The sequence below is a fragment of the Orussus abietinus genome, unplaced genomic scaffold (assembly GCF_000612105.2).
Source record: "Orussus abietinus isolate OABI.00-Male unplaced genomic scaffold, Oabi_2.0 scaffold36, whole genome shotgun sequence".
Lineage (NCBI taxonomy): Eukaryota > Metazoa > Arthropoda > Insecta > Hymenoptera > Orussidae > Orussus > Orussus abietinus.
In genome coordinates, this window is record NW_019394241.1 from 1,070,542 (window position 1) to 1,096,521 (window position 25,980).

Consider the following 25,980-nt stretch of genomic DNA (forward strand, 5'->3'; position numbering starts at 1 on the left):
CGATTTCCTCCACGTGGACTCGAATTTCCCTGTCAGGAACTTAATCTAACCGCTTCCCGATCTTCATTTCGGATCACAAGTTGCAATAAATAGGAGAAACGATGATTTCATGCCGAGCTCTTAATTTCAACATACGATGACATCCTTACCGATCGAGCAATCCGGCAACTGGACGGATCGGCACCGATCGGTCAACGTCGGCCCCGACGCTCGTTGTTCGGAGTACTCTCCCCTATTGTGGACTTCCGCGGTTCGGAACAGTCGGGGGCTTCCATCGGCCTGAGTCACCTGGTCGAGGGAAAGAAAAGGAAAAGGCCAACTACCGCTGAGGGACTATAGACTCTCTCGATTCCTTCCACTCCCGGAGCTGAGGCCGCATACCTTCTTACGATGCAGTGTGCGCTTGCCAACCGCCTAGCAGACACCGGTTCCTTTTCGAAACGGTGGAGGCGCTAAGCCGCCGGCCTAAACTGCTCGCCGAATTCGGACTCGCCCCTGGCGAACATGTCTTCGGTGCAGGGAGTGATCTCTTCGTGATACGTGAACCTTCCGCGAGGATGAGGACTTGCCCACGGTGCCGGAAGAGGGATTTATTTTAACGTATGAGGTGAGTCTCGTTGTCCCCTAAACCATCCAGGATGAGAGAATATGGCGCCTCCTCCGTTTTGGCAATTAACCATTCGCACCGCGTGTCCGGGTTTGTCATACTTTGACGTCATAGTAGGTTATACACAGGAGTATAGATTTTTCTTTGTACTTGTACAGGAGAAAGGAATCGGTCGGCTGTTGGAGGAACAGGTTGAGGACATCATGGATATTTTTGGTCGATACGAGTACTTGAATTACCTGTTAGGGCATTAATTTGGCAAATGGAGTCGTTGCGGGCGAGATGTAATAAAAGATTAATGCGTATCAGGGTTTGTTAAGCTTTGATATTGTAGATGATTGCGTAGAGAACAGGATTTATTGACATACCTGGTTTAGATATTTACCTTCGCACGTGTATCCGGGAACAGAGTGTTAGCTATTGGAAGAATAGGCTCCAGGTATCGTGCATATGTTAGGTTTATTCAATTACTTTATTGCTAATCACTTGTTAGAGTCTTTGTTCGATCGAGCTGTATCGCGTATTAACTTGGGAATGAGATGTACCGCCTAGTTTATTTCGGAGGGGATTTACATTCGTCTTCTTTCAACCAATTGTCTATAAAGATTCTCAAGTTTAACTTACAAACAATTGAATCAAGTCTGTCTTAAGAACAAGGTTCACACGAATGGTAGAAACTTGAGCGGCACCTCTTCCTGTATATGACGCCAAGCTAGCACGTAAGAAGTAATTAACACGAGATGAGAAGAACGGGATCCGGGAGAAAAGCCAACAGGACTGAATTTTTCGTTAGCCATTCATTATTTATTACTCGGTCACGTCGTGCCAGAATTCCATGTCGGCGACGCAATAGGAACGTAACGGGTTTTCCTGTGGCCGGGAGTCTAGTGTATGATACTAATGAGACTAGTTAAAATAGTTAGGTAATCGGCCCAGTTTGTTTTTCTATTCGGGTGTAAAGTTAAGGCCACGTGAATCCGTTTAAATGGATAAACTTCCTTTTGTTTATAGATCAACACGTGGCGTTGTAGAGAATTCTTGCGGGTGATCGAGTGATCGGCCATCGAACTAAAAGGAAGGCCAGGGAGATGCTTTCACGCAGGTTAATAAAACAAAGGAGAAGAATTTATTGGGCCAAAAAGTACGGCTAGCGAGTCCCGTCCGTGGTGATTTTAACGCTCGGAGAGGCACTGTCCCATATAGTCCGCGACGCTTAACCCTTTCGCTGCCACGTGAATTTTTCAATTTCCACCATTGGCCCACTATACAAATTTCATATTAACAATTTTATAATGTCAAAGAACTGCGAAATATATTAAAATAACGGTACAATCTTGCCAATAGGATATTTTTTTAATTGTTAGTGGTAGTTACCGGTGACCACCATGGCCCAAATGAAAAGACAAGCGTCGGTCCCATGGGACCACCGTGGCAGTGAAAGGTGATAAAAAAGGGGCATTCTGTATACATAAACCGTAAAAATATTAATAAAACTTTTCTCCAAATTGGGGGCACCGAATTATTTGAAACTTCATTACCAGATTACGGACGCCCTATTTCTTATATTGAGTATTTTATTACTCACTTCGTCACTTCATTTTTTATTAAACTATCGACAACATGTACTTAAAAAAATCGACATGCCCTAGCCGACGTAGTTTTGACTTCCGACTACGACAGCAGTCACGGTTTTGACTTCATACTTTTCTGCATTACGTGACCGGAGAAACTGTGCAGTCTTTGAAGTAATGCTGCTACCAAGTATTCCATTTATTTTGTGGTTATATTATTAATTTATTTGGAAATATGGATCAACGACCTGTATTTTTTCGCCAGTTCATGAGACCGTTTAGGAGACTTTTACCTTGGAATAATTTACAATGTATTTTTATATGAAAATATTTATTTGATAAGGCTCGCTGTACCAAGGTAATTGACATACTTTCGCACGTGTAACTTGAATTCTTCTAAAATTCGATAAGGTATTCTCTAGTTCGTTAATATAATTGCAAGCACGTGATCGTAATTAGTAATTGGGTGTCTTGGGAATCATCAGCAGTAATGACTTAAGTAATACGGAAGTTTCTTTCCGCACGCTTGAAGGCGTTGACAAATCACAGGGACAGGCTTTACTACAATTACTCCGTTAATTACTTTTTTCATTAGCTGCTATTTGCCCCTCGTCCCTATTGTCTATCATGATCCGGAATGACAATTCTATTAGTGGAATGTGCATCTTCATACTAGAATTCTATGCTGTAAAATATTTCACGGTACACACTTATAACACATAAGATGTACAAGAAATTATGCATCTACACAATTGTTAACCCAGTGTTGTATCCCTTTTCTAGACACTAATCACAAACTTTTGCCAAATTTCCTGATACGCCCGACCGCATAAAAATGGAATTCTTAAATTTTAGATGAACCTCTTTCATATTTAATTAAAGAAAAAATATGTCAATGCATAATCGGTAATCATTTCCAGTAAACTCGTATGACTATTTTTTAGGTATTTATTTTATTGGGTATGCTTTTGTAAAATGGTTTATGCAATGCATTAGATTTTTGATCGGAGGTCGCCATGCATAAAATCGAGATGCACTTATTTTTAATTGATTATCGAGTGATGTTCTTTGCGTAGACGTTGGCTGCTACATCTTACTAAGATTTGATCCGTTTCATTGGATATGGGCATTTGTTTAGACAATCTTTATGATAAATCTGCTCTCACCGGGAGTGAGAGCCGGACCGAAGGCGTAAGAACGCAAAACACATTCTGCCTCTATCTTTAACAATGATGTTGCGCAAGTCTTCTAGACCGGCATCTTGTAGGCGAGTGTTGCTGGTAGAAAGTCAGCAGTTGGGCTGAAAATTAAATAACGATCCTGGAAGAGAGATTGGAGGAACGGTTTCACCAAAAAATGTTCTCACGGGAGTCAAGCTTATGGAAACGCTGGAACGGTTTCAAGAGAAAACCATTACGCTCAAGAAACTGTGGGACCAAGGAGAACGGTTGACATCTTTCAGAATTTTTTCTTCGTCACTAAATCGTTGTTACAAAAATAAGCACGTTGTTAAAAATATCCCTGTAACAGCTAGAATGTGCCTATTGTAAAAACTAGACTTTGCATATCTGTTGTCCAGAAATAAGAAAATCAAGTATCGGTTTAGTGACAAGTTTATGGTACATTTAACACCAAAAGGAATACAAGCGCCATTGGAATTACATTTTTATGAATGTATGAAATGTGGTAATTTTGGAAATACACTAATACTGAAACAAAGGGGTTAATTTATAAGGTAGGTCTCGAAGATATGGGAGGTAACCAATTGAACGTTTAGAGTCAAGAAGACTACGTCGATCAATGTTACCTGATGGTTTCTGCTGCTCCAGAAAAGTCATTTTGGAAATACACTAATACTGAAATAAAGGGGTTAATTTATAAGGTAGGTCTCGAAGATATGGGAGGTAACCAACTGAACACGTAGAGTTACGAAGACTACATCGATCAATGTTACCTGGTGACTTCTGCTGCTCCAGAAAAGGAAACTGATTTCTAACGGCTTCTCACTAACCGCACATACTCGACGGTACGCATTTAGATGTCCGACATGGCGCTCGTCTTATCGGCCATACTTCGTCGCAACCGTTAAACCGCAAGAAATACCGGATGGTTGCACATCGGATCGAGTCAACTCGGTACATTTCACCGTACACGTACCAAAGCCTCCGCAAGTCTTGTTCTACCCTGAAGATTCCGAAATAAAGTCCAAGTGATACCCCGCCAAGCCTTGACAGTTTCCCCAGATAAAAAAAAAGTCTGACAGTTTCCCCAGATAAAAAAAAAGTCTGACAGTTTCCCCAGATAAAAAAAAAGTCTGATGACTTTCGCGACATCGGCGTCACCGAACTTCGATCAAGCAATTAACTCGTTTTGCTAATTTTTCCAGAAAGGGGATGGTTTTCTTTTCGCGCTCTGCACCATTTACCGATCGATCAGAGATCATTTAGTAAATGCTAATTGTTATAATCAAACCGTGGAGTACCTGATAATTGCCAAATAGGGTGGGCACGATACTTGCTCGTGATAGCACCATAATTCTTAATTATAAAATCTTGCCGAGGGATTTCATGCGTGGAGTAATGGAGTTTCGATACGTGCCGTGACGATTGTAGGTATTGATAGTGTCCTATGATAACCGCAAGAAATACCGAATTGTTGCACATAGGGTCTAATCAACGCGTGTAGCTGGCGGAGGTTCTGCAAGAGAAACGTTTCCCTACAACCCACACGTCTGCGGTTATTTTCTACTAGAGTGGAGTGTAAACGATAGGCCGTCGAACCTTGACGGTTTCCCCGGATAAATGTCTAACGGGTTTCGCGACATTGGTGTCACCGTGTAATTAGTGTTGCTGAACTTCATTTCGGGATTTTACATGCTCTACTTAATCCGACGAAAGTCAACGAGAATGTTACTTCCTTCTTTCTATTTGATACACGTGGCCGAGTACCCACTTCATTGATAGTGTAGGAAGTGACGTCATTGATAGGGACAGATACTGACATACAGATACATGCTGACTTCCCTGATAGTGACAGATTGAGGAGACGTCAAGTTCCCCTCAAATCATCAAATAGCAATTATTTATACTCCCCCATTAATTGTAGCCTAATTAGGGAAAATAAGTCTGCCCTCACCAAAAATCGTCATTAACGTTTCATATCTGGCCAAAATATATTCCCTAATTTAGTCCAATTATGCAAAACGTTGGGTCAAATTCTTGCTTTATATTAATGTGGAAGAATTGTGAAAGTATAATATAAGGTACGATCAGGGTTTAATTAGGGAGAAAAATCCTGGGGATTTTTAAAACGTGTGTTATTTTGCGGTGAAGATTAATGCCCTAGGTACAAATGAGAAAATTCTGTTCCACAGGTGACAATGTGGGTCGTTTTACTTCTGGTGACCAGTTGCTCCTGGTCATGGGGTCAGGTGATCAACAGGGCTCCGCACTTTATCCAGGGAGGTGACATGGCCAGGATGGCGGTTTCGGAGGGCACTCCACCAGGTGCACCGGTTTACACCCTCCAGGGCGAAGATCCCGAGGGTTCTAGACTGCACTATTCCATCAGTGGGGAATACTTTTCCGTGGATCGCGAAACCGGAGTCGTCGTCCTGAGGAAGGCGTTGGACCGCGAGACGCAAGATCTCATTGAAGTTATCATCAGCATAACAGGTGAGGGTCCAGTACCTACATGTTCCGTCATCTATCAGTCTCTTACGACAGATTGATTAACTTTTCCCTCCTATATGCACTTCCGATGATGGATGCACCATTCGATCGATGACTTGGATAGTTTATTTTCCCTCTCTCTGTACTAAGGACGACCAAGAAGAACCGGGACTGGTTTTGCCTCGCAATTTTGCAAATTAATGATGGCTTCTTCAGGGAACATGCGATACGAGCAACAATTTACGTTACGATTTACGCTCCAGTGACCCTTCACTTTAATTACCTGTTCATAATAAACCTGGTGATGTTCTTGTCGAGTATGCAATGCTTAGAATGCATTTAGTACTATAAAGAATATGTTCTCCACGGACGCAAACGCCTCGCAATGAGATCTCGTGTACTTTAGTACTTGCTGATGGATAATAGGTATGATAGCTTCACTAATATTGAATAATTTCATGTTAATGAGAGCATCTCGTTCATGCGATTTTACAACTATACGTGTACCGTGTTTTACACCGACGATGAGGATTTAATGCCTTCTATCGTTCCGCGGTGGATTTTATTGCATTTATTATACACATTATATATATTAGGCATGATTGTAATTGTAAGCCAAACGTGATAATTTCCAATAGATAAATTTTTTTTNATTAATTAATTTTTATTTAAGATTTGTCTGAAAATGAATTCATGGTGGTCATCGGTGAAGAGGTCGAAGAGGTTTTGTATATAAAACATTTCTCTCAATTCGGTTTACCGAATAGATTGAGACTTTACAACGTGAATAGGGAGACTATAAGGAAGGTCCTGAAACTCATGAAATTTCAATTCTTTCCCAATTTGTTTATAGGTATTTTAGAAATAGATTATAAGAAATGAAATTTCGCGAGTTTCAGGACCTACCTTAGGGTCTCCACCCTACATGTGGAGACACCCACTTTGTAGAAAAGTTCTATGAAGAATTGAGCTTTCGGGTGCCGCTTTCACGTCCCCTTAAATACTGAAAGTTTTTCTTGAGATGTTGGAACCGACCGTTTGTTTCAGACGAAGGTGTAGCTGGCTCGGAGCCCAACACCGTCTCTTTGCGTCGGGAGATAGCAGTCCTGGACGAGAACGACAACCCACCGGTTTATCACGGACGTCCATATGCAGCCAGGGTGCCGGAGAGTGTCCGCGTGGGTGGTCTTCTGCTTCCTCCAGGAACCATCACGGTCACCGATCGTGACGGTGGAGTCAATGCCGACGTCCACGTGCAGTGCGTCGCCGCTTCCAGGGACGACGACGTCTGCGATGTCTTCGACGTCACCACCGAAAAGGTTCAGCAAATCCTTTGCTAAGAGCAGAGCACAATATCAGCTGCACCCGTGCCTGTGTCTGGATTTTGGCCTTTTTTGTTAAGGGCCAAGAATCAATTTCAGCCAGCACTACGCGATGCCCCTTCTTGATGGTCACCCCATCTAAGGAGGGACCCTTATCGCTTCAAAAATATTAGAAGAGTATTAGAAGTTGCCATGATAAGGGTTGACTTTGGTGATCTTACGGGAACGGGTGTATCGATATGGCTTTGAGAATTATGAGCAATCACGCAGTATCAGATAGGATAGAATTACGAGCAATGACATACCATCAGTTAGGGTTGTAGAGGGTAGTGGGGCATGTACAAGAATATTTTTTTCTAAAAGTGAAAGGGGTTTTTAAAGCTTTAAATATGTAGCAAAGTATGCGTATTGCTTTATGCGAGTGTATAGAATTCTTGGGACTCTGTGATTGGGCTTGGAAATGTTTCTCTGATTCTATTCTCAGGAGTGAGTTCGATTGATATTACCGAGACTTTTGATTTTTTTCAGCTAGCCGAGGGAAAGTACGACGTGGAGATTACCGTGATGAAGCCTTTGGACTATGAAAAGAGGAATTCCTATTTGATAAATCTAGTAGCTGTCGATGGAGCTAGCGATCCGTTCAAAAGGTTGCAAGCGAAAGCCACGGTTGCGGTCGACGTGTTGGATGTTCAGGTAATATCGATTTATGGAAGGAGAGGAATGAAAGGTGCTATTTGTACGCTGCAACATTACCATGTATTGCAACAACCACTGAGATGAATTTCACTCTAATTGCATGTAAAGTGAAATACCAAATAAGCACGTCAATACCAGAACTTGCATAGAGGCATTAAAAAGTACAATACCCTGATTATAAACGTAACGATTTACATTTCTACATACTATGCGTTTGGAAAAATGACTTTGAGATACAACGAATTATTTCTCTATTTTTTTTTCGAGTAGCTAATTACACATTTTAATTTCATGGTTTAGGATCAACCACCGGTTTTCCTCAACGCACCTTACAGCGCTGCTCTTCCTGAGAACACCCCAGAGGGTCACGTAGTTTTAACAATATTAGCTCGCGATGGTGACACAGGTGAACCAAGATCACTCTTCTTGAACCTGGAGGACGACGATGATGGACACTTTACCTTAGAATTAAGCCATGAAGGCGACATCACGGTGGGAAAGCTCGTCACGACCAATGTGTCATTGGATCGGGAAGATGCAACAATTCTGCAAAACGGTGGGATCTATACCTTTGCGGTGAAGGCTACCGAGTTAATAAACAACGAGATACCTGCAGACACAGCGACGTCCATTGTGACCATAGTCGTCACCGATATCGACGACCTTGCTCCGGTATTTAACGAAGATTACTTTAGTATAAAGATCTCCGAAGACACTGGAAGCGATACACCTCTACCTGGTAAATTGATTTGACATCTTTAATTCATAAAACATTAATCGACATTGACTTGGTTATTTCTTTCAAAGGCCTTAACATGGTGGTCAGTGACGGAGATGTCGGCGACAATGCAAAGTACATTTTGGCTCTTCGGGACGTGCCGGGATACCCGGGAATTAGCAATGCCTTTTCTGTTAGTCCTGAAGAAGCTCAAGGCAGAGTTCCTGTCGTTATCAGGGCCAAGAATACGGATGTTCTCGATTACGACGTTGACGACCCTAGAAGACGGGAGCTTGAATTTGAAGTCACTGCCTCGGTATCTGGCCAAGTTGTAAGTGGTCTGCAATGTTTGCAATGATATTCCTAGAAAGGGTTGCAACAAAGGCAACGATTGTTCGAGGAAGAAATAATTTTTTTATTTCGTAGGTCGCCTCTTCCACGGTGCACATAAAATTGCTGGACGCAAACGATCACAGCCCGGAATTTTCTCAGTCTGTATATAAATTGTCGGTACCTGAGGACGCCAAACCTGGAGAATTTTTTGGCAACGTTTTCGCTAAAGATGACGATAGCGGGGCCTATGGAGACTTAACGTACACTCTTCGTGGTTTTGGGGTGGATAAGTTCCGCACTGATTCCAAAAAGGGTGGCGTCTTCGTGGCGATGAACTTGGATTATGAAATTCAAAAGTCGTACTCTTTAACAATGGAGGCCAAGGATGGCGGTGGACGAGTGTCCACGGTGAATATCTTGATCGAGCTGGAAGACGTCAACGACAACGAGCCTGTCTTTGAACAACGAGAGTACTCCAGAACTGTAAGAGAAGGTGCAACTAGTTTTGATCCTCAGATGTTCGTCAGAGCTACGGACGTGGACGGGCCAACACAAGGAAACGGAAAAGTGACGTACTCCATAAGTCAGCACAACAGTTTGACCGAGAACGTCTTCAGGGTAATTAAAAATTATCATATATGCTATTTAAAGAAATAAATAAGTCCAAATACAGAAAAGAAACAATGGAAATCGCATTGTCCTCGAAATTAAGCATATATGACATTTTAGATTGCTAGAACTGCATCGGACTATTTCTAGAAACGTTGCACAAGTGGCTTAAGGCGGTCGTACCGTGTGATGGGTCCAGAAAATTGAAAAATAATTTACTTGATAAATTGCTCCCATAATATGTCTAGAATATCTAGAATAAGGGATTTTTTTCCAAGACGGGGTATTTTCGTGGCTCGGTGGAAAAAATTCACAAAAAAATGGAAAAGGTCCAGTCGTCACGCGGCATGACTGCCTTAAATTAATCCTAGCTCCGGTGTAGCATTTTGGAATAGTGTTGGCTGTCTTTTCACAGGTGAACTCGGATACAGGTGAAGTGACAATGTCTAAGCCTGCGAGCTCGGGAGATACGGAACGTGGATTGTACGAGCTGAAAATAAGGGCTACGGATGATGGCCATCCACCTCTTTACTCCGAGGCCAAGTTTCTGGTACGCGTTGGTGTACCAGGAAACCAGAAACCAGTATTTAGAGGTAATTACAAGCCCGGGTTACCTGGACCAAGTAGTTACAGGGCGAGGCTGCTGGAAAATGCAACTCCGGGCACAGAAGTCATTCGAGTTGTGGCAAATGATCCCGATGGCAGGGACAACTTATTGCAATACTACATTGCTGCTGGCGCTAAAGACAATTTCGTTATTAATTCCAGGTACTCGAATGTTGATTTTTAATTCGGGATTTGAAAATTAAGGGTTTAAGCAAGTGCAGAGTGTATTTGTCTCGCGATTGCTTTTCAGTTCTGGCGTTATCACGGTATCGCCCGATGCACGACTGGATTTGGAGAGTGGCGGAAACAAGTACGAGGTGATAGTTTATGCCGTTGATTCCGGAACACCTGTCAGAGAGACCGCCACAACTACGGTCACGGTTAACATTTTGGATGTGAATAACAAACCACCGGTCTTTGACAATTCTACGTACTTGGTATACGTATCCGAACGAGCGTCTATCGGTTAGTACAAGTGGCAAGTGTTAATAACTATACAGCTTTGACCCTGAAATTATACCCTGGAAAATTCATAGTTAAAAACGGCGATATTTGAAATAATGTCGATGTTATTTTGTTTATACAACAAACAGAAACGTTGCTATTGTAGCGTAACAAATTTAGTTCTTAATGTTTGCCGAGTCAGCATTCGAGTAAGAGAAGGCAATTCGATATTTGTACATTTAATTTGATCGAATTCTCTTTTCTCCTGCATCGTACTTTTTCACATCCTTTTTCTGTTACGAATGTTATGTCTAGGTGAACCCGTCTTAAAGGTAACAGCTACTGATCCTGATTTGGATGCCAGTATCGAATATTCCTTGGTGGAGCCGATCAGAGCAATGGACAAGACAGGAGTGGCTTTGAAGAGCACAAGTTTGTACGATTACAAAAAGGCATTCACCATAAATCCAGCCAGCGGTTTGATAACAGTGAACAAGGTTCTTGATTACCAAGTAGCTGCCGTTGTCATTTTGACAGTGGAGGCTAGAGACTTGAGCGCTGTAGTTGACAGGGAAAAACAATTTGCCAAGGCAGAAGTGACCATTTATATACAAGCATACAGCGACGACAATCCAACTTTTACTAATTCTGGATGGTCTCCAAATAATCCGACAATTCGAGTCTCCGTGCCTGAAGAACAACCACTGGGAACAACTTTGTTAATGCTATCGGCTAAAGAACCATTAACTGGACGCCCCGTGGAAAGATTCGAACTTGTTCGAGAAGAAGACGATGAGAGTTATGTGAGCGTTGGGGTACAGAGTGGAAACGTTGTTTTGAGTAGAAGATTGGATTATGAAGCATTAAATCAAAAGGTATGCCAATCTAAACAATTGTCGATACCTTTTATCCCATATTACATTCATCGATTTGCTCATTTTCGGAGTCTTAAACCTGGACGTGTGATGTTTTAAAATATAGTGCTTTTTATTCTAAATTATATTTTATGCAAATTAAATCTTAAATGGTGCACAAGTTGTATGCGATTTCAAACGAGCACAATTACTTATAAATTTCTCTATGGTGTATGAATGTAATAGCATAAGTAGCATTATGGTGCATGGTACTATGTAATGTTTTTTCTCGATTTTGTAATTACAGTTTATAAGATTCAAAGTGCGAGCGCTTACTAGAGACTACGAAATAACGCGAAGGAAGTCCGAGGCGAATATAATTGTTGATGTACACGATGTAAATGACAATAGTCCCATCTTCACTCAAAAAGACTACAAAATCTCGGTTCTCGAGTCATCGCAAGCAGGAAAAATTGTATTAAATGTGAAGGCTACGGACATGGACAGTTCAAATACCGAACAGGAGGTGAAAAGAGGCTACGGGGAAGTGAGGTATACCTTAACTGGGGAAAATGCAAATATGTTTGAAATCGAGCCGATTACAGGAAACATACAGGTAATTCATATTCAGAGTTATCTTTATTGCTTTCATCCCATCCGTTTGTATAATTAAAATATTTGCCTGGTTTAGATTGCGGAAAACGTGACTCTGGACAGAGAAAGGCAATCCGTTCTCCGGTTTTATGTTGTGGCGTCGGACATGCCTCAAGGTGGAGCGGAACAAAGAACAACCAGAGCTCTGGTGACAGTCGATATAATTGATGTTAACGACAATGCTCCGATTTTCCCCCAAGATTCTTACACTGCTGTTATCCCCGAGAATGCTTCTCCAGGAGTTAGTATAGTCAACATCACCGCGACAGATCCTGACGAAGGAGCAGGAGGGGCGATACAATTCGAAATTATTGACGAAGGAGAAGCAAACGGTAAAATTGAGAATTATTCACAATTTCAATGTTTATCCATCACTCTGACCATGAACTACCAGAACTTTACTGTATACAAGATGCATTTGTCCGTGCATTTCTTCATAGGTTGCAGAAGTGGTAGTCGCAACACAGTAATTTATTGGTATTCAATTTCAGGACTATTTAAAATAAACCACACAACTGGTGAGATATACTCGGCTGGGGAATTAACAGGAAAAGGAAGAACCGAGCCCTATAATATGCGAGTTAGAGCCCAAGATGGTGGTGATCCTGTCATGTACACCGATGTACTGTTGACCCTGTACATAGGGGATGTAGTCAGCAACGACGGTGTACCTCTCTTCATTAGACCAACCTTAGAAGAAATAGCTCACATTGCCGAGAATTCATCTATAGGAAGTCCAGTATTTCAAGTAGTTGCTTCCGATCCCGATGACCCTAATCTACCGAATGGTAAAATCACCTTCAAGTTGCTGGAAGATGGAAACTTTGGTAACGATGCCAGCGCATTCAGAATCAACCGCGATAGTGGTTTAATCACCACGCAAAAACTGCTCGATCGGGAAACTAAGGATAGCTATACCTTGATTCTGGTTGCTCAGGATCTCGGTGATCCTCCTCAACAGGCAACAAGGATTTTACAGGTCATGGTTGACGACATCGACGATCACAAGCCGCATTTCAAGAGGAATTTAGACAGTCGCCCAATCGAGCTCTCCATCTACGAAGAGACTTCAAACGGCACCGTCGTGGGCATTATCGAAGCTATCGATGAGGATATCGGGGAAAATGGAATGATCGATTATGGAATCATTTACGGAAACGAGGATGAACTCTTTTCGGTAGAACGCCTGGATAACAATTCCGCAGTCATCAAGTCCGCGGGGCGTTTGGATCGCGAAACAGCTGATCATCACCTCCTTACTGTAAAATGCTTTAAATACCCGTTGAAGAAGACAGATGTGGTTCGAAAAGCATATAATCGGCAAGATCCTTCGGAGAGGCAGATTTTGGTGAAGATTTTAGACATCGACGACAACAAACCGATGTTCAAAAAAGGACACGTCACTCTAGGAGTGCGTTTGAACGTTCCTATCGACACTAGCCTAGTCACGTTGGAAGCTGTCGATATAGATGCGGACGCTTTACCTATCGATTATAAAATCGGCAAAGTGTCATTCACCTCTCTGGTAGATTCTACCATGTCTCAGGATGAGATACCTCCGCCGTTGTCCTTAAATCCTGAAACCGGAGAGCTGAGGACCGCGAGATCCATGACAGGGTATGCCGATGGGTACATGGAGGTTCCAGTGCATGCCAATAATTCCGTCGAACTAGACAGACAGACCAACATCACTGTCAGGATATTCCTTTTACGGGATAGAGATATGCTCAAGTTTGTTTTCTCTAAACCTCCCGTCGAGGTCCGCAAGACCTTGGAACATTTTGAGACTGCAGTTCAACGGGCCTTGTCTTTGCCCATTTCCGTCAACGTTTACGACACTCAGTTCTATTCTAAAGAGGACAACTCTTTAGATTTCTCGTCCACGAGTTCTTGCTTCCAAATGGTAGGCAAGGAGTCCTATGACCTTAATGAAATGAAAGCGTTGCTTACCGACCCAAGAAACGAAGAGCTGAAGAAGGTCTATCGTATGTACCACGTGGACAAGGTGCAACATTGTGCTCCGATAGTAGCACGTGCCGATGCGTCCATGACCCAAATGTGGGTCTTGGCCATTGCAGCTCTTGTCGGTATTGCTGCTATTATTTCCAGTTGTGCGTTGTGTTGCATGCACGCAAAGTAAGTGAAACCAACGAAAGACTTCTAAACAAATTCTCGATTATCCTAGTCTTGCGTAGAATTAATTACACGACGATCGTTGTGGACCACGGCACGCAATGTGTCTAACCGTTCATTTGTATTTCCTGCTTTTTTAGGTACAAAAGACAAGTGAAACACGCTCGTCTTCGAGATCATCCACGGCCACCATTGAGTTATGTCTCGGCGGGATCTGGAATGGTAAATGCGACTTCCCATACTACTTTGGGACCAGGAACCATGGTGACCCTTGGTCCCCATGAAGGTCCCTACGAATGGGGTGCTGATACCACCCTGTATCATCCCAGTACGCTTTCTAGAGCGTAACCAGACGAGTCGATTCGTTATTCGATTCAAGAATTTTCCTGAACAATCGTTGAGTGGAAACAACGATGTTTCACAATTACTGTGGGTGTATACATGGAAAACTGGCGCTACGTTGTGTCGCAGAAGTATGCTCTCTAAAGCGTAGATCAGGACACTTGTAATATTAGATTGAAGTACTTCCGAGGACCTTGCTATCACGGCAATCGAGGATTAGAAAAATTCCTGGTTGAAATTCGAATGACAGAATTACTTCTCCGAAACGTGATACAGCTCGGGGAGCTTTTAATGCTGAACCGTCCACCTCGGTTTTTTATGAAACATCCCAGAAGACTTCCTGGCACTTCTACAAAATGATCACTCCTAGATGAACAAGTTTCGGTTTCGTATCTGCCGAATTTCACCCAACACGAAACTGCATAAAAATATGAAGAAATGGTGCTAAAGCTCAAGAGTGGGACTCAACTTCGTTCAATGAAGTTCAGCGTAGTTGGTCATAATATATTTCGTTGGAGGTTATTCATGAATATTATTGTGTGGCATCGCGCCGGAAATGAACTGTTCAGCTGGGTTATCACCTATCTGATTATATTCCCTTTTTATGGAAACTAACTACGCTGCTGTACATTTCGCGAATACAGTTTGTTTAAGAGCATCGTCTACAACATTGAAGACTTACTGAATCGCTAGGATTCTCTCGGCCTTTCTGTAATATAAATCGTATTTAATGAATAAATTGTACATTTCACGTTATTTATCGAAACTAAGCGTTATGTGATTACCCTGACGTCTGTTAAGTCAGCAGTGTACCGAAGCAAGAGAAAGTTGGTGAAGACTTTCAGCCTTAAACGTCTGGCCTTTATGTAACCCGTTCCGACGATGGCTAATTAATTGCTCCAAACTGCCATTAGATTCGTGCGCTTTTATTCCTCTAGATCGTATCATTAGCGCGCCAATGAAATCCTCTTCAGATGCAAATTCTAATTAAGCATTCCTGGGATTAGTATAAAAATCTAAAATTAAAGGCTCCTCGTTTTTCGAGAAATCATGGAATTCCAACGGCAGAAATGTCAAGGTGAGTGACCCAGGCATTCGTTTTAGCTGACAGGTTTTACACCTTACTGCCCACAAATTTCTTCGCATTTCTCGTCGAAGGCACCGCAAAAATATCTCAGAGGTCTCTAAGAAATGACGTTTGAAGAGTTTTTAACTTGGCAGTGATCCTGACATTCTGAAAATCTGGATTTAATTTGAAATTTTATCCGGAAGTGCTCTTCAGTCGGTAGCTAATAGTCCATCGGGGAATTCTTGGACTTCTGCGGGATTTTTTATCTCCTGCACAGGAGTTGTGAAATTCTTTGCGGATTTATCCTCTGTAGATGTGACGTTTTTACAATTCTGGCACACGGTTATCTCTTCTTTTTCTAGACCGATTCCTAGCTTATGGTTGGATGGTATCTCGATGTCTTGTTCATTATGTATTCCTTCGAATTTTGAATTTTCCTCGTGATTCTGTTCTGTCGATTCGTTGGACAACTTCAGAGGCGTTTCTTCGTAACGAGACAAAAGTGTCTTTGCATTATTTGGAGATTCGTCTTCTAGGAACGTCGTTTCTTCAGTGGGCAAATGATCTGCATTTTGTTTCGTGATTGAATTGAAAGGGGAAAGAATTTTTTTGACAAGCTGTTCCTGGTCCTCGGACATCACGAACTCTGATCTCTCCAAGATGTCGTGTCTATGACAAAAATCATTTTATGTACCATTAATTTCATCCTGACATTTATATCGTTATTTAACAACTATCTTGTATTGAAAAGTCTCATTCTAACGTCTAATAAATTATTTCTAATGAAACCGGTATGCAGAGGTTCATCAGAGAAAATTGAAATACGGTACTGTACCCACGTTTCTCATATCATCTGGCGATACATAAATAAAATCATAACTGCAGAGTTTTGCGCTGATAAAAGAATAATTATTTAATCTCAGCGAACTTGGGAATAAAAGTTAAGATGACCTTCCGGAGTCCAAACTTGTTTCCTCTCCGAAATATCGAAGAAACTTTGCATGCCGTTCTGCTTTTAACGACCATAAAAAAAAAGACAGCAAAGAAAAAGAGGTTTGTCCCGGAATATTAAATTCCTGACGATGTGGACAGTTTCTGCAGAAAACAAATTTTGTACTGTCAGGACAAGGAAGTTCCATTCGTTAAGAAATTTCACCTGCTGAGTTTGTTTTTCTTCCGCGGATATAAATTTAGGTGAAATATCATTTGTTGCCTTTCTTCTTCGTCGGTCATCGGTTGATTCGGTATGGCAACAACAGGAATAGGTGAAGAAGAGGAATACATTTTGGGTCCACGATTGTACATGACTGGAGGTCTTCTGGAGTCATAGTCATCGAATGATGCAGATTGCTTTGGCCTGCCTATTTTTTTAGTCTGATCGATATCGGTAATCGGATAAATGTCCAACATTATACTGAATGGTTTTGGTTTCCTCCTTTTTGCGTAACTTTCCGCAGGATAGTTGTCATACTGAGATCCCGCTGCCATGAGGTGTTGTTTGTTCATGTTCGATGATGGTCTTTGGTAGTATGGGTCAAATGATGGATTGTATCTGTAAATCCCTGCCGGGGAAAATCTGAAAGGCAACCGTTTAATTTTCAATGCGTTTATAAAATAGTTATGGTTATTCGTTGTGACGTATTGTCTCATGAATTGCCAAGTACGAGACGTTTATATACATTTCAATACATTTTATCTACGGGAGGGAATTTAATTAGCATAGGATTAGACATTTTAATGACAAACCTAACATTGGACGTGGCCAGAAGATTGACGTCCGATGGATGCTTGGGTTTGTATTGATAAAATGGATCAGCGTTTATGGTAATCGGGTATGGAGTGTCTTCTTCTTCTTCCGATACGTCATCATGTGTCATACTTTCAGCCATTTCGGGATATGGATCATATTTCTTCGGGTTTACGTAAACTCCCGTGAATTTAATCCCCCGATTTGCAGCATCGGCTTCGTTGGTTAAATATTTTATAATGTCTTGAATGTTTCGTGACGCGTGTGGATATCTGTATTGAGACAATTGTGGGTACTTTGGTCCCTTAAAGGAAGTGGGTTGTGGTGTTTTGTACTGAAAATGAAATGGTGTTGGACGGGACTCTTCTGAGTTCGTAATGTCGTCGTCTGGTAATGGACGTTTGTACCTGAAATTGTACACATTTGTTAACAAATTTTGGTGAAATTCATTAAATTTAAATCAGTATCATAGTAGATAGTAACTGCTTTCTATTGTGTATAGAGATTATTATACACCTTTTAAACGACTGTTTCAAGAAACAAACATCTTCAGGATATTAAAAAGTGATTATTAACATATTACCTTTGTTTTACCCTATACACCACGGCATGATTATTAAATATCTTCCCTTCAGGGTTATCATCCTCAGTTCTTTCTTCGGAGTCAAAATGATCTGTTGTAATCCTGCGGTGAGAATCGATAGCACGAGAGGTCTTTTCCTTCCATTTCAAATTATTTTCTGCGACATTTTGCGTTGACGATTTTGTCAGTGACTGATCTGTGCCATCATTGCCAACATCCTGGCAATCCTGGTCCACTCGATCTTGTACGAGAATAATTTCTGTACGATTTACTTCACCTTCCGGTGTCGGAGTACTGAACACCGATTTCGGTGAAGCATTGTTCGATTTTTTTAACGCATTTTGCAATATGTATATATGTTTTGTCTCTTGATTCGCTTTGCTATGAATGGAGGTACCTGAGGTGAAGTCGTATAAAAATATACCTGCCTGTAAAGCAGAGTATAATCAAAATTATAATTGCTGATCCAAGTACTAACAAAGCAATATAAATGAACGTTATCGGACTTTTATGCGATATTAAACATTTTTGAATTAAGTATCTTTTTTATATCGCTCTACCTAGAATTTGACATTTTATCAAGTTTCGGTAGCAAAAATTGTCCTTTCTAGGAAGAACAAAAAAAATGTGGTTGGCCTTAAAATGGCCTTTATGTAAAAGTCAAAACCTGCATTTTAATTCCTTCTCCAAAACCTACAACTTTTTATTGAAATGTTTTTCGTTATATATATAAAAACTTCCTTTTTATTAATATCACTAATGTCAGCATTCATAGCTTTTACAACAGTTTTAGTAAAAAAAAAAAAAACTATGAGAGTCCATTTTGTCACTAAAATTATTCAATGTCTCTGTTACTTCGAAAGAATATAATATTAAGGTTAGCTTTCCCGCGCATGCGACGATTTTTCTAATTTAGTTTCCCCAGACTTCAGTAGAATTAAAACGTTTCCCACATTTTTGAAACTCTAAATAAAAACTAAATGAACCTAAACTTTATTCTTCGTGTGAAGATTCTACGTGCGATAGTAACGGCATATAAATTGCAAAAGAATTGATATATGCACCTAAGCAATTTTTGGTACACATGTCGAAAAACGAAATCTAACACTTGATTATGTACGTGGAAGGTCGCATAGAATGGATTACTTATCACGAAGCGAACTTATCACGTGCGATAGTAACGGCATATAAATTGCAAAAGAATTGATATATGCACCTAAGCAATTTTTGGTACACATGTCGAAAAACGAAATTTAACACTTGATTATGTACGTGAAAGGTCGCATAGAATGGATTGCTTATCACGAAGCAAATTGTAGGACTTTTATTAGACATAGAGTAAAAAATAGAAATAATAAATAAACCATCTTCTTTCTCGAATGTCTTGTAGATGTTCAAGAAAAGTGAAAATCGCAGGAAATGCTCTTTGGGGAAATATATTGCGTTCACGCTTCGTGGACCAGAATCATCTTACATCCGCGTCAAATTGCAGGTTAGCAGAGATTCGAATCTATTAGAGCGTTCGCGAACGTAAAGGGGCTCGATTCGACTCTTTGCCAATTAAAAACTTATTAACCTTCTTTCTAATCCTCTTTCGCGTTAATCTGTGCCAGAACACAGTTAACGCTCCACATGTGAAGTCTGGAGGATCATTTAGGCTCGTGCCGCATGGTCCACCATGCATGGAAAACGCTCTACGACTTAAGGTGAAAATGTGTTTTTATAAGATCTGTTCTCTATCTATTGTATACATCTTATCATAGCCCAGAGCACATATATAGGAAGCGTGAAAATTTCTTGGCACTTCCTATTGAATGTCATATGTGCCCATAATTATGAAAGTGGTCTAAGTCATATATTTTTTGTTTCGAAATTACATTGAATTAATTTCGTTTGAAATAATATGGCGTGAAATAACTGATAAACTCATTTTTTTTTAATTTTGACTTAGGCCACTTTCATAATTATGGGCACATATCAGAAGGATAACACTAGGTACACCGAAGAAAGAAAAGGGAATAAATTCAACTCAATTTGAGTTGAACTCATTTCGCTGAAATTTCAAGCTAAGTCACCTCCATTTACTTGAAGAAATTAAATACAATACGTGGGCATATTTCCACCAGATAAACAGACGAAGTAAATATAGCATCAATCCCCAGCAATTTTTTTTTGCAAATTTCTGACGATTAAAATTAACATTTCGAAATGAAGATTAGATGTTTTTTTTTCTTTTCGCGTCATGTTTACGTGAAAGTAATGCCGAGTGCGTCTGTTCACATCGTCTCTGGAATTAAAGTAAAAGAGGTGAAAGTGAGATGGCTTGGAAAGCTCCTTCCCATAAGACAATTACTACTCGGTGCGACTCCTTCCATTGTGAACAGTACTCGCGTTACCGTAGGTCGTGGTCGCGTCAGCAACCGTCGGTTTAAAACATTGCTAATTGAAGCTTAATTGCCGTAACCGCGTTAGAGAAACGTTATCCCGAGAAAGAATGTCTACCTTTTTCACGGCTGCTAATCGGCCAAATCCTGTTCCCTCTTGCAATTGAAAAATCAAACATTTTGAAGGAATTATGGTAATTGAGACGTTTCGCGCCTCTCCTAGAATTTAGAACCGAATGCGGGACGTCATTTTGTCACCGATACTGACAAACATTGGTTAATATATTATAAAATTCATTAGAATCAGAAGACAACAAATTACGCATACGTGTGTAACACATTGTAGATGCTGCACATTTTAGCACAGACCCATCAAGTAGTACTCAATAAGGAACCACTTAATATCTTATTATTAAATGACAATGCGTCATTCTTAAATATAATGGAGCAATAGTAACAAAAAAAAAAAACAGTGGCGAGGTTGTGAAAATATGTAAATACAGAAATTAAAATAATGGCGGGATACCGGATCGTATGTTAAGCAGAGAAGTAGTGACTTGGCTTTGTAGTACTATTTCAATGTTTTTTAAATCTAGAAATATAGGTCCTTACTCATATTTCATTTTTAGCGTTAAAAGACGTGTTTTAGCAGCAATACCTCCCCATACCCCCTTTTAAGCTCCTTTTTGAGCGCTTTTAGGATAAAGTGAGCGACGATTCCCTAAAAATGGGTAAGGGGACTTTTAAACCACTTTCAACTATCAAAGTCATGCATCAAATTTTGACAGCTTTTAGTTGTCCAAGTCGTACACGAAAAATGGAATGCATCAACATTTTTCACAGAGCAAAAGCTCGCGAAGTGAATACAGGGCATCAAATAAATACCAGGGATTATTTAAGTCGAATTTACATTTTTCCGACATTGTCATATTACATTTCGTAAAAGTGGCCTTTTAATTAAAAGCGCTGTTAAAAATGAGATATGAGTAAGGGCCATGGTGTATTGGTATAAATTGGAAGCTTGTAATCAGCGACTGTTTTTCTTTTTTTATACGAAAGTGTTGTTAGAGTGGTTAAATTATCTACCATCTATTAAACTGATGTTTAGTAGCGGTACTTACTAGGACCACCGCTGTCACCACCATTACGACAATCACAATTTTTCGTATAAGAAGACTGTGCTGGTTCCTGCCGTGCCGGTCACTGCGATCGGAATAAAGACCGAGTTCCGAAGTACTAATGGCTGATCGTCTTCCGGTTTCGAACATCGCTGTTCAAAAAGTCCGTCACCCACGTCACATGCCTCAGAGAAGGACGTTGCTGACGCGCTGTATTTTTTGCCACTTTTTTTCCCCTGTAACAGCCTTATAGGGCGAGGTTATTCCTGTCCGACTCGTCTCGCTATCATTTAATTTAAGTATTCCGAATATATTGGGCGATGACGATGTCGATCACGGACTATGTGAGACAGTCTCTCGATGCTCCAAGGTGTAGGCCAAATAAAAATGGCGGCAAATGCTCCATTCGAATTAATCAGGTTACTTTGAATTATAATTCGGTGACGTCGATGGGGGTATTTGTTGACCGATTTAAATGTTGTACTTAGTTTTTAGAGTCGGAGGTCTGCACGACGCGATTCTTCCAGAGATTTATTGACGACTAACAGCTCCTATTCTCGGACGCACGTTTTCACTAGCGATTCTATCAAGAAAGAAGAAATTTTCATTGTTTCGTGGGGGAGGCACTTGGGAGGGGAATGCACAGAGTTATGGGCTACTTACGGTCGTATAGTAACAACTCTGCTATGCTCCAAGGAATATTAAGTGCGCGAAAACTCAATTACCTTGTTTGACAAGACGCGTAGCAGAAAAGCGACTCGACGAGTCATTGTCACTGATAATAACAACTCTTACGTCTAATTGCAATTTCGCTTATGAAGTGTAAGAATGGCTGAGTAAATTAGGTACATTGTCATCAGAGACACGTTTTAACATAAAGCCGCTTTCGATAGAGGACCTGTTTGAATTTCACCAATAAGTTAGTACCAGTTTCATATTCTTGCAAAAGATATTAAATTATGATTCTCATAAAAATTGGAATATGACGCTTTGACTAATTTACATTTCTTGTTTCCCTTCACTGACATACGGTGTCGACTAATAGACTGAAGCACTTTCTTGTTTTTAAACAAACAGGCTTCTACATAAATTTCGTTATTTTATCGCTCGTATCAATTTTTATGAATGTAACAATGAACATGAAAAAATGTACACGAATGTATATGAAAAAAATCAATGGGTGAAGGTTTGAAGTGTTTACCAAATTTATGCTGTTCTAAACGTGACACTTTCAACGTACATCTAATTATACCCCAAGATGTGTAAAATAGGTACAACGAAGATTAAAACGTCACATCACAGTTTTCCGTTTGGAAAAAAAAGTTTATTAATTCTTACAATTATTGTACTTTCTATCAGTATGTATAAAAGTGCTTATTGCCATTCTTAGCCCTATATCGCAGGATGATTGGTATTGATGGTTTCCGAGGACTTCTCGTATTTTCTCAGAAAATATCGGCCATGACTGTATAAAATCTACGGCAAGCGTAATATTTAAATAAGTCGCTTAATATCTCAGTGTTTACCTATCGACAACATTACCTATCACTAGATTAATAGTTGATCAACGTTTTCGAAAATCAAAAGGAATGTCTGGTATCGGATAGTTGTATCCTAGCGGTTTTGGTGTGGTTCCAGGTGGCAGTGTTGGACTTGGTGCTGGATATCCCGTTGGTGGTGGTAAGGTGGACGTGCTCGGGGTGATACTGTATAGTGGGGTAGGATATGGAGGTGGGGTAACAGTTGGGTACTTTGGTCGCTGGGTCGACGGCGGCAGATATGGGGGAGGACGGGTGCTGGGTGGTGGACCCGGTGGTGGCAAGTATGTTGGTCGATCCTGTGTAGGTCGCGAAGGAGGGGTGTAGGTTGTTCTCTGAGTTGGGGGTTGAGTGTATCTTGTCGTCGGAGGGGTTACAGGTGGAACGTATTTCGTGGTCCTCTGAGTAATGGGTGGTGGCGGTGGGGTCGCGGGTGTCCTAGGTGGGAGGTAAGTCGGGGTCTTGGTGGGTGGAGCAAATGTCACTGTTGTAGTTCTTGGCGGTGGTGGTCTTGTAACGATAGAAGTTGGTGGCGATGGGGTAGTTACAGGAGGACGTGGCTTCCGAGTCGAGACTGGAGGTAGATAAGTTGGTCCGGTCGGTGGGGGAGTCCTGGGTGGTTGTGGGGATGGCGGGATATAAGGTGGTCTAGTTGGAGGTTGTGGGGGTGGCGGGTTATAAGGTGGTCTAGTTGGTGGTTGCGGGGGTGGCGGGATATAAGGTGGTCTAGTTGGGGGCTGTGGGGGTGGTGGGATATAAGGTGGTCTAGTTGGGGGTTGCGGGGGTGGTGGGATATAAGGTGGTCTAGTTGGGGGCTGTGGGGGTGGTGGGACATATGGTGGCCGGGTTGGAGGCTGCGGTGGCGGGGGAGGTACATACGGTGGTTGAGTGGGTGGTTTCGGAGGAGGTGGCGGCTGTCTCGTTACAGGTGGTTGAGGAGGTGGAGGTAAGTACGGGGGCTTTGTTGGTGGTGGTGCGGGTGGGGGTGGGATATATGGTGGTCTAGTAGGAGGTTGTGGTAAGGGTGGTGGAGGTCTCGTAGGGGGAGCAGGAGGCGGTCTTACCGGAGGTCGCGGTGGTGGTGTTCGGGGTGGAGAAGGAGGTAGATAAGGCGGTTGAGTAGGTGGTTGCGGTGGAGGAGGAGGCGGTCTTGTCGGAGGTCGCGGTGGTGGTGTTCGGGGTGGAGAAGGAGGTATATAAGGCGGTAGAGTAGGTGGTTGCGGTGGAGGAGGAGGCGGTCTCGTCGGAGGTCGCGGTGGTGGTGTTCGGGGTGGAGAAGGAGGTAGATAAGGCGGTTTAGTAGGTGGTTGCGGTGGAGGAGGAGGAACGTATGGCGGTTTCGTGGGTGGGGGCGGAGGGACGTATGGCGGCCTCGTAGGTGGCGGCGGAGGTGGTGGTGGCACATATGGTGGTTTTGTGTGCGGCTGAGGTGGCGGTGGCAGGTATGGCGGTCTCGTTGGCGGGGAAGGAGGCGGTGGCGGTCTAGTTGGCGGTGGTGGCGGTGTTCTTGGAGGTGCCGTCACTGGCGGTCTAGTTGGGGGTGGCGGTGGGAACGTGAAAGGGGTTTTAGGTACATCGTACGTGTAACCGGTAGATTGTGGGGGAGGTGGCGGTCGGGTTTGAACGGGAGGTGGTGGACGACGAGTCGGTGGTGGCGTTGGTCGCGGCGTTGGTGGCCTCGTCGGTGGTGGTGGCGTTCTCGGTGGGAACGTCAATGGGGTTTGCGGAGGAGAGTAATTATAAGGTGGTACCGTCTGAACCGACGGTCTCGAGGGCTGAGGTCTCGTTTGTATCGGTGGTGGCGGTGGCCGCGTAGGTGGCGGCGGCGTCCTCGGCGGTAACGTTAAAGGATTTTCTGGCGGTGGATAACTGTATGGAGGTTTCGTTTGAACCGGTGGCGGTGGTGGTCTAGTTTGAACAATTGGGGGTCTTGACTCAATGGGACGTGGCGGCGGCCGGGTGGGTGGCGCCGGCGTTCTCGGCGGTATCGTTAAAGGATTTTCTGGTGGCGGGTAGCTATACGGAGGTTTTGTCTGGACAGGTGGCGGTGGTGGCCTCGTTTGAACGGGAGGAGGTCTCGTCGGAATCGGAGGCCGCGTGGGTGGCGCCGGCGTTCTCGGCGGTAACGTCAAAGGGTTTTCCGGTGGTGGATAACTGTACGGCGGTTTCGTTTGAACAGGTGGCGGCGGTGGCCTCGTTATAACAGGAGGTGGTCTTGTCTGAATCGGAGGTGGCGTCGGCCGCGTAGGTGGTGCCGGGGTTCTTGGTGGTAATGTGAACGGCGTTTGCGGAGGTGAATAACTGTAGGGTGGGCCGGTCTGAATCGGCGGCTTTGTAGGAGGTTGCGATTGTATCGGTGGCGGCGGTCGCCGAGAGATGGGAGGTGGAGTGGGCGGACTTGTTGATGGTGTTCTGTAAAAAAAAAAAGAACGTAACGTCATGGTTATCGACATCGGTTACGATAAATTCTATCATGGATAATTGAATGTATGGATTACTCCTTCTACGTATCTATTAATTCATAACGTTCAACCGCAGGTACACAGTCTAAGTAACATAACGATGTGTTTTATCGCTTACCGGGGCGGGAGAGTGAAGGGCTTATTCGGCGGAGTGTAAACGTAACCTTCAAACGGTGCTTGAGGTTGCGCATAGCTCTCTATCGCCCTTTTGCTTCTCTCGTGTCCATGACACGTAGAGAGCACCACCACCAGAGTGGTGGCCCACAGGATCTTCCACTACAACAAATGAAAACATAACTCCATTAAATGCTATCTTGCATATATCAAACTCTTACTCGGTTAAAATATCAACCTGGCGAGCAATAAACTCAGGGAACTACGGAGATTCCCACACCTGAGAAATGTCTACGCGTTCTAAAAGCGTTACAGCGATTTCGCTTTAAAGGCAGATGAAACATTATCGCCCTGCGCTGATTACATGGTACAAAAATAATTATAACGCTATCTCCTGGTTTCTGA

At 42.3% G+C, this 25,980-nt stretch overlaps 3 protein-coding genes across 3 annotated transcripts; 1 reads left to right on the top strand and 2 right to left on the bottom strand.

The window, feature by feature from the left end:
* The first annotated feature begins 413 nt into the window (after positions 1 to 413).
* LOC105703940 (cadherin-87A) lies at positions 414 to 15,260 on the top strand. Its single transcript, XM_012432746.1, has 14 exons — positions 414 to 607; positions 5,552 to 5,852; positions 6,897 to 7,168; positions 7,700 to 7,864; positions 8,168 to 8,606; positions 8,675 to 8,916; positions 9,012 to 9,536; positions 9,943 to 10,295; positions 10,384 to 10,598; positions 10,893 to 11,452; positions 11,739 to 12,047; positions 12,123 to 12,417; positions 12,577 to 14,221; positions 14,359 to 15,260. The coding sequence occupies exons 2-14, from the start codon at positions 5,558 to 5,560 to the stop codon at positions 14,564 to 14,566; spliced, it is 5,523 nt and encodes a 1,840-aa protein (XP_012288169.1). The 5' UTR covers positions 414 to 607; positions 5,552 to 5,557; the 3' UTR covers positions 14,567 to 15,260.
* An 8-nt stretch (positions 15,261 to 15,268) lies between these two features.
* On the bottom strand, positions 15,269 to 21,611 carry LOC105703818. The gene is made up of 5 exons (XM_012432508.1): positions 21,465 to 21,611; positions 17,960 to 18,387; positions 17,376 to 17,783; positions 16,786 to 17,205; positions 15,269 to 16,298 (listed from the first exon to the last, which is right to left on the bottom strand). The coding sequence occupies exons 1-5, from the start codon at positions 21,609 to 21,611 to the stop codon at positions 15,839 to 15,841; spliced, it is 1,863 nt and encodes a 620-aa protein (XP_012287931.1). The 3' UTR covers positions 15,269 to 15,838.
* Positions 21,612 to 23,025: 1,414 nt separating this feature from the next.
* LOC105703820 (proline-rich extensin-like protein EPR1) lies at positions 23,026 to 25,737 on the bottom strand (the record flags this gene model as incomplete). The annotated part of the gene is made up of 5 exons (XM_023432283.1): positions 23,026 to 23,958; positions 24,064 to 24,275; positions 24,597 to 24,697; positions 24,764 to 25,411; positions 25,580 to 25,737. Coding segments are annotated over 5 exons (2,052 nt in total), but the record flags the coding sequence as incomplete, so codon positions are not given.
* Between the last annotated feature and the right edge of the window lie 243 nt (positions 25,738 to 25,980).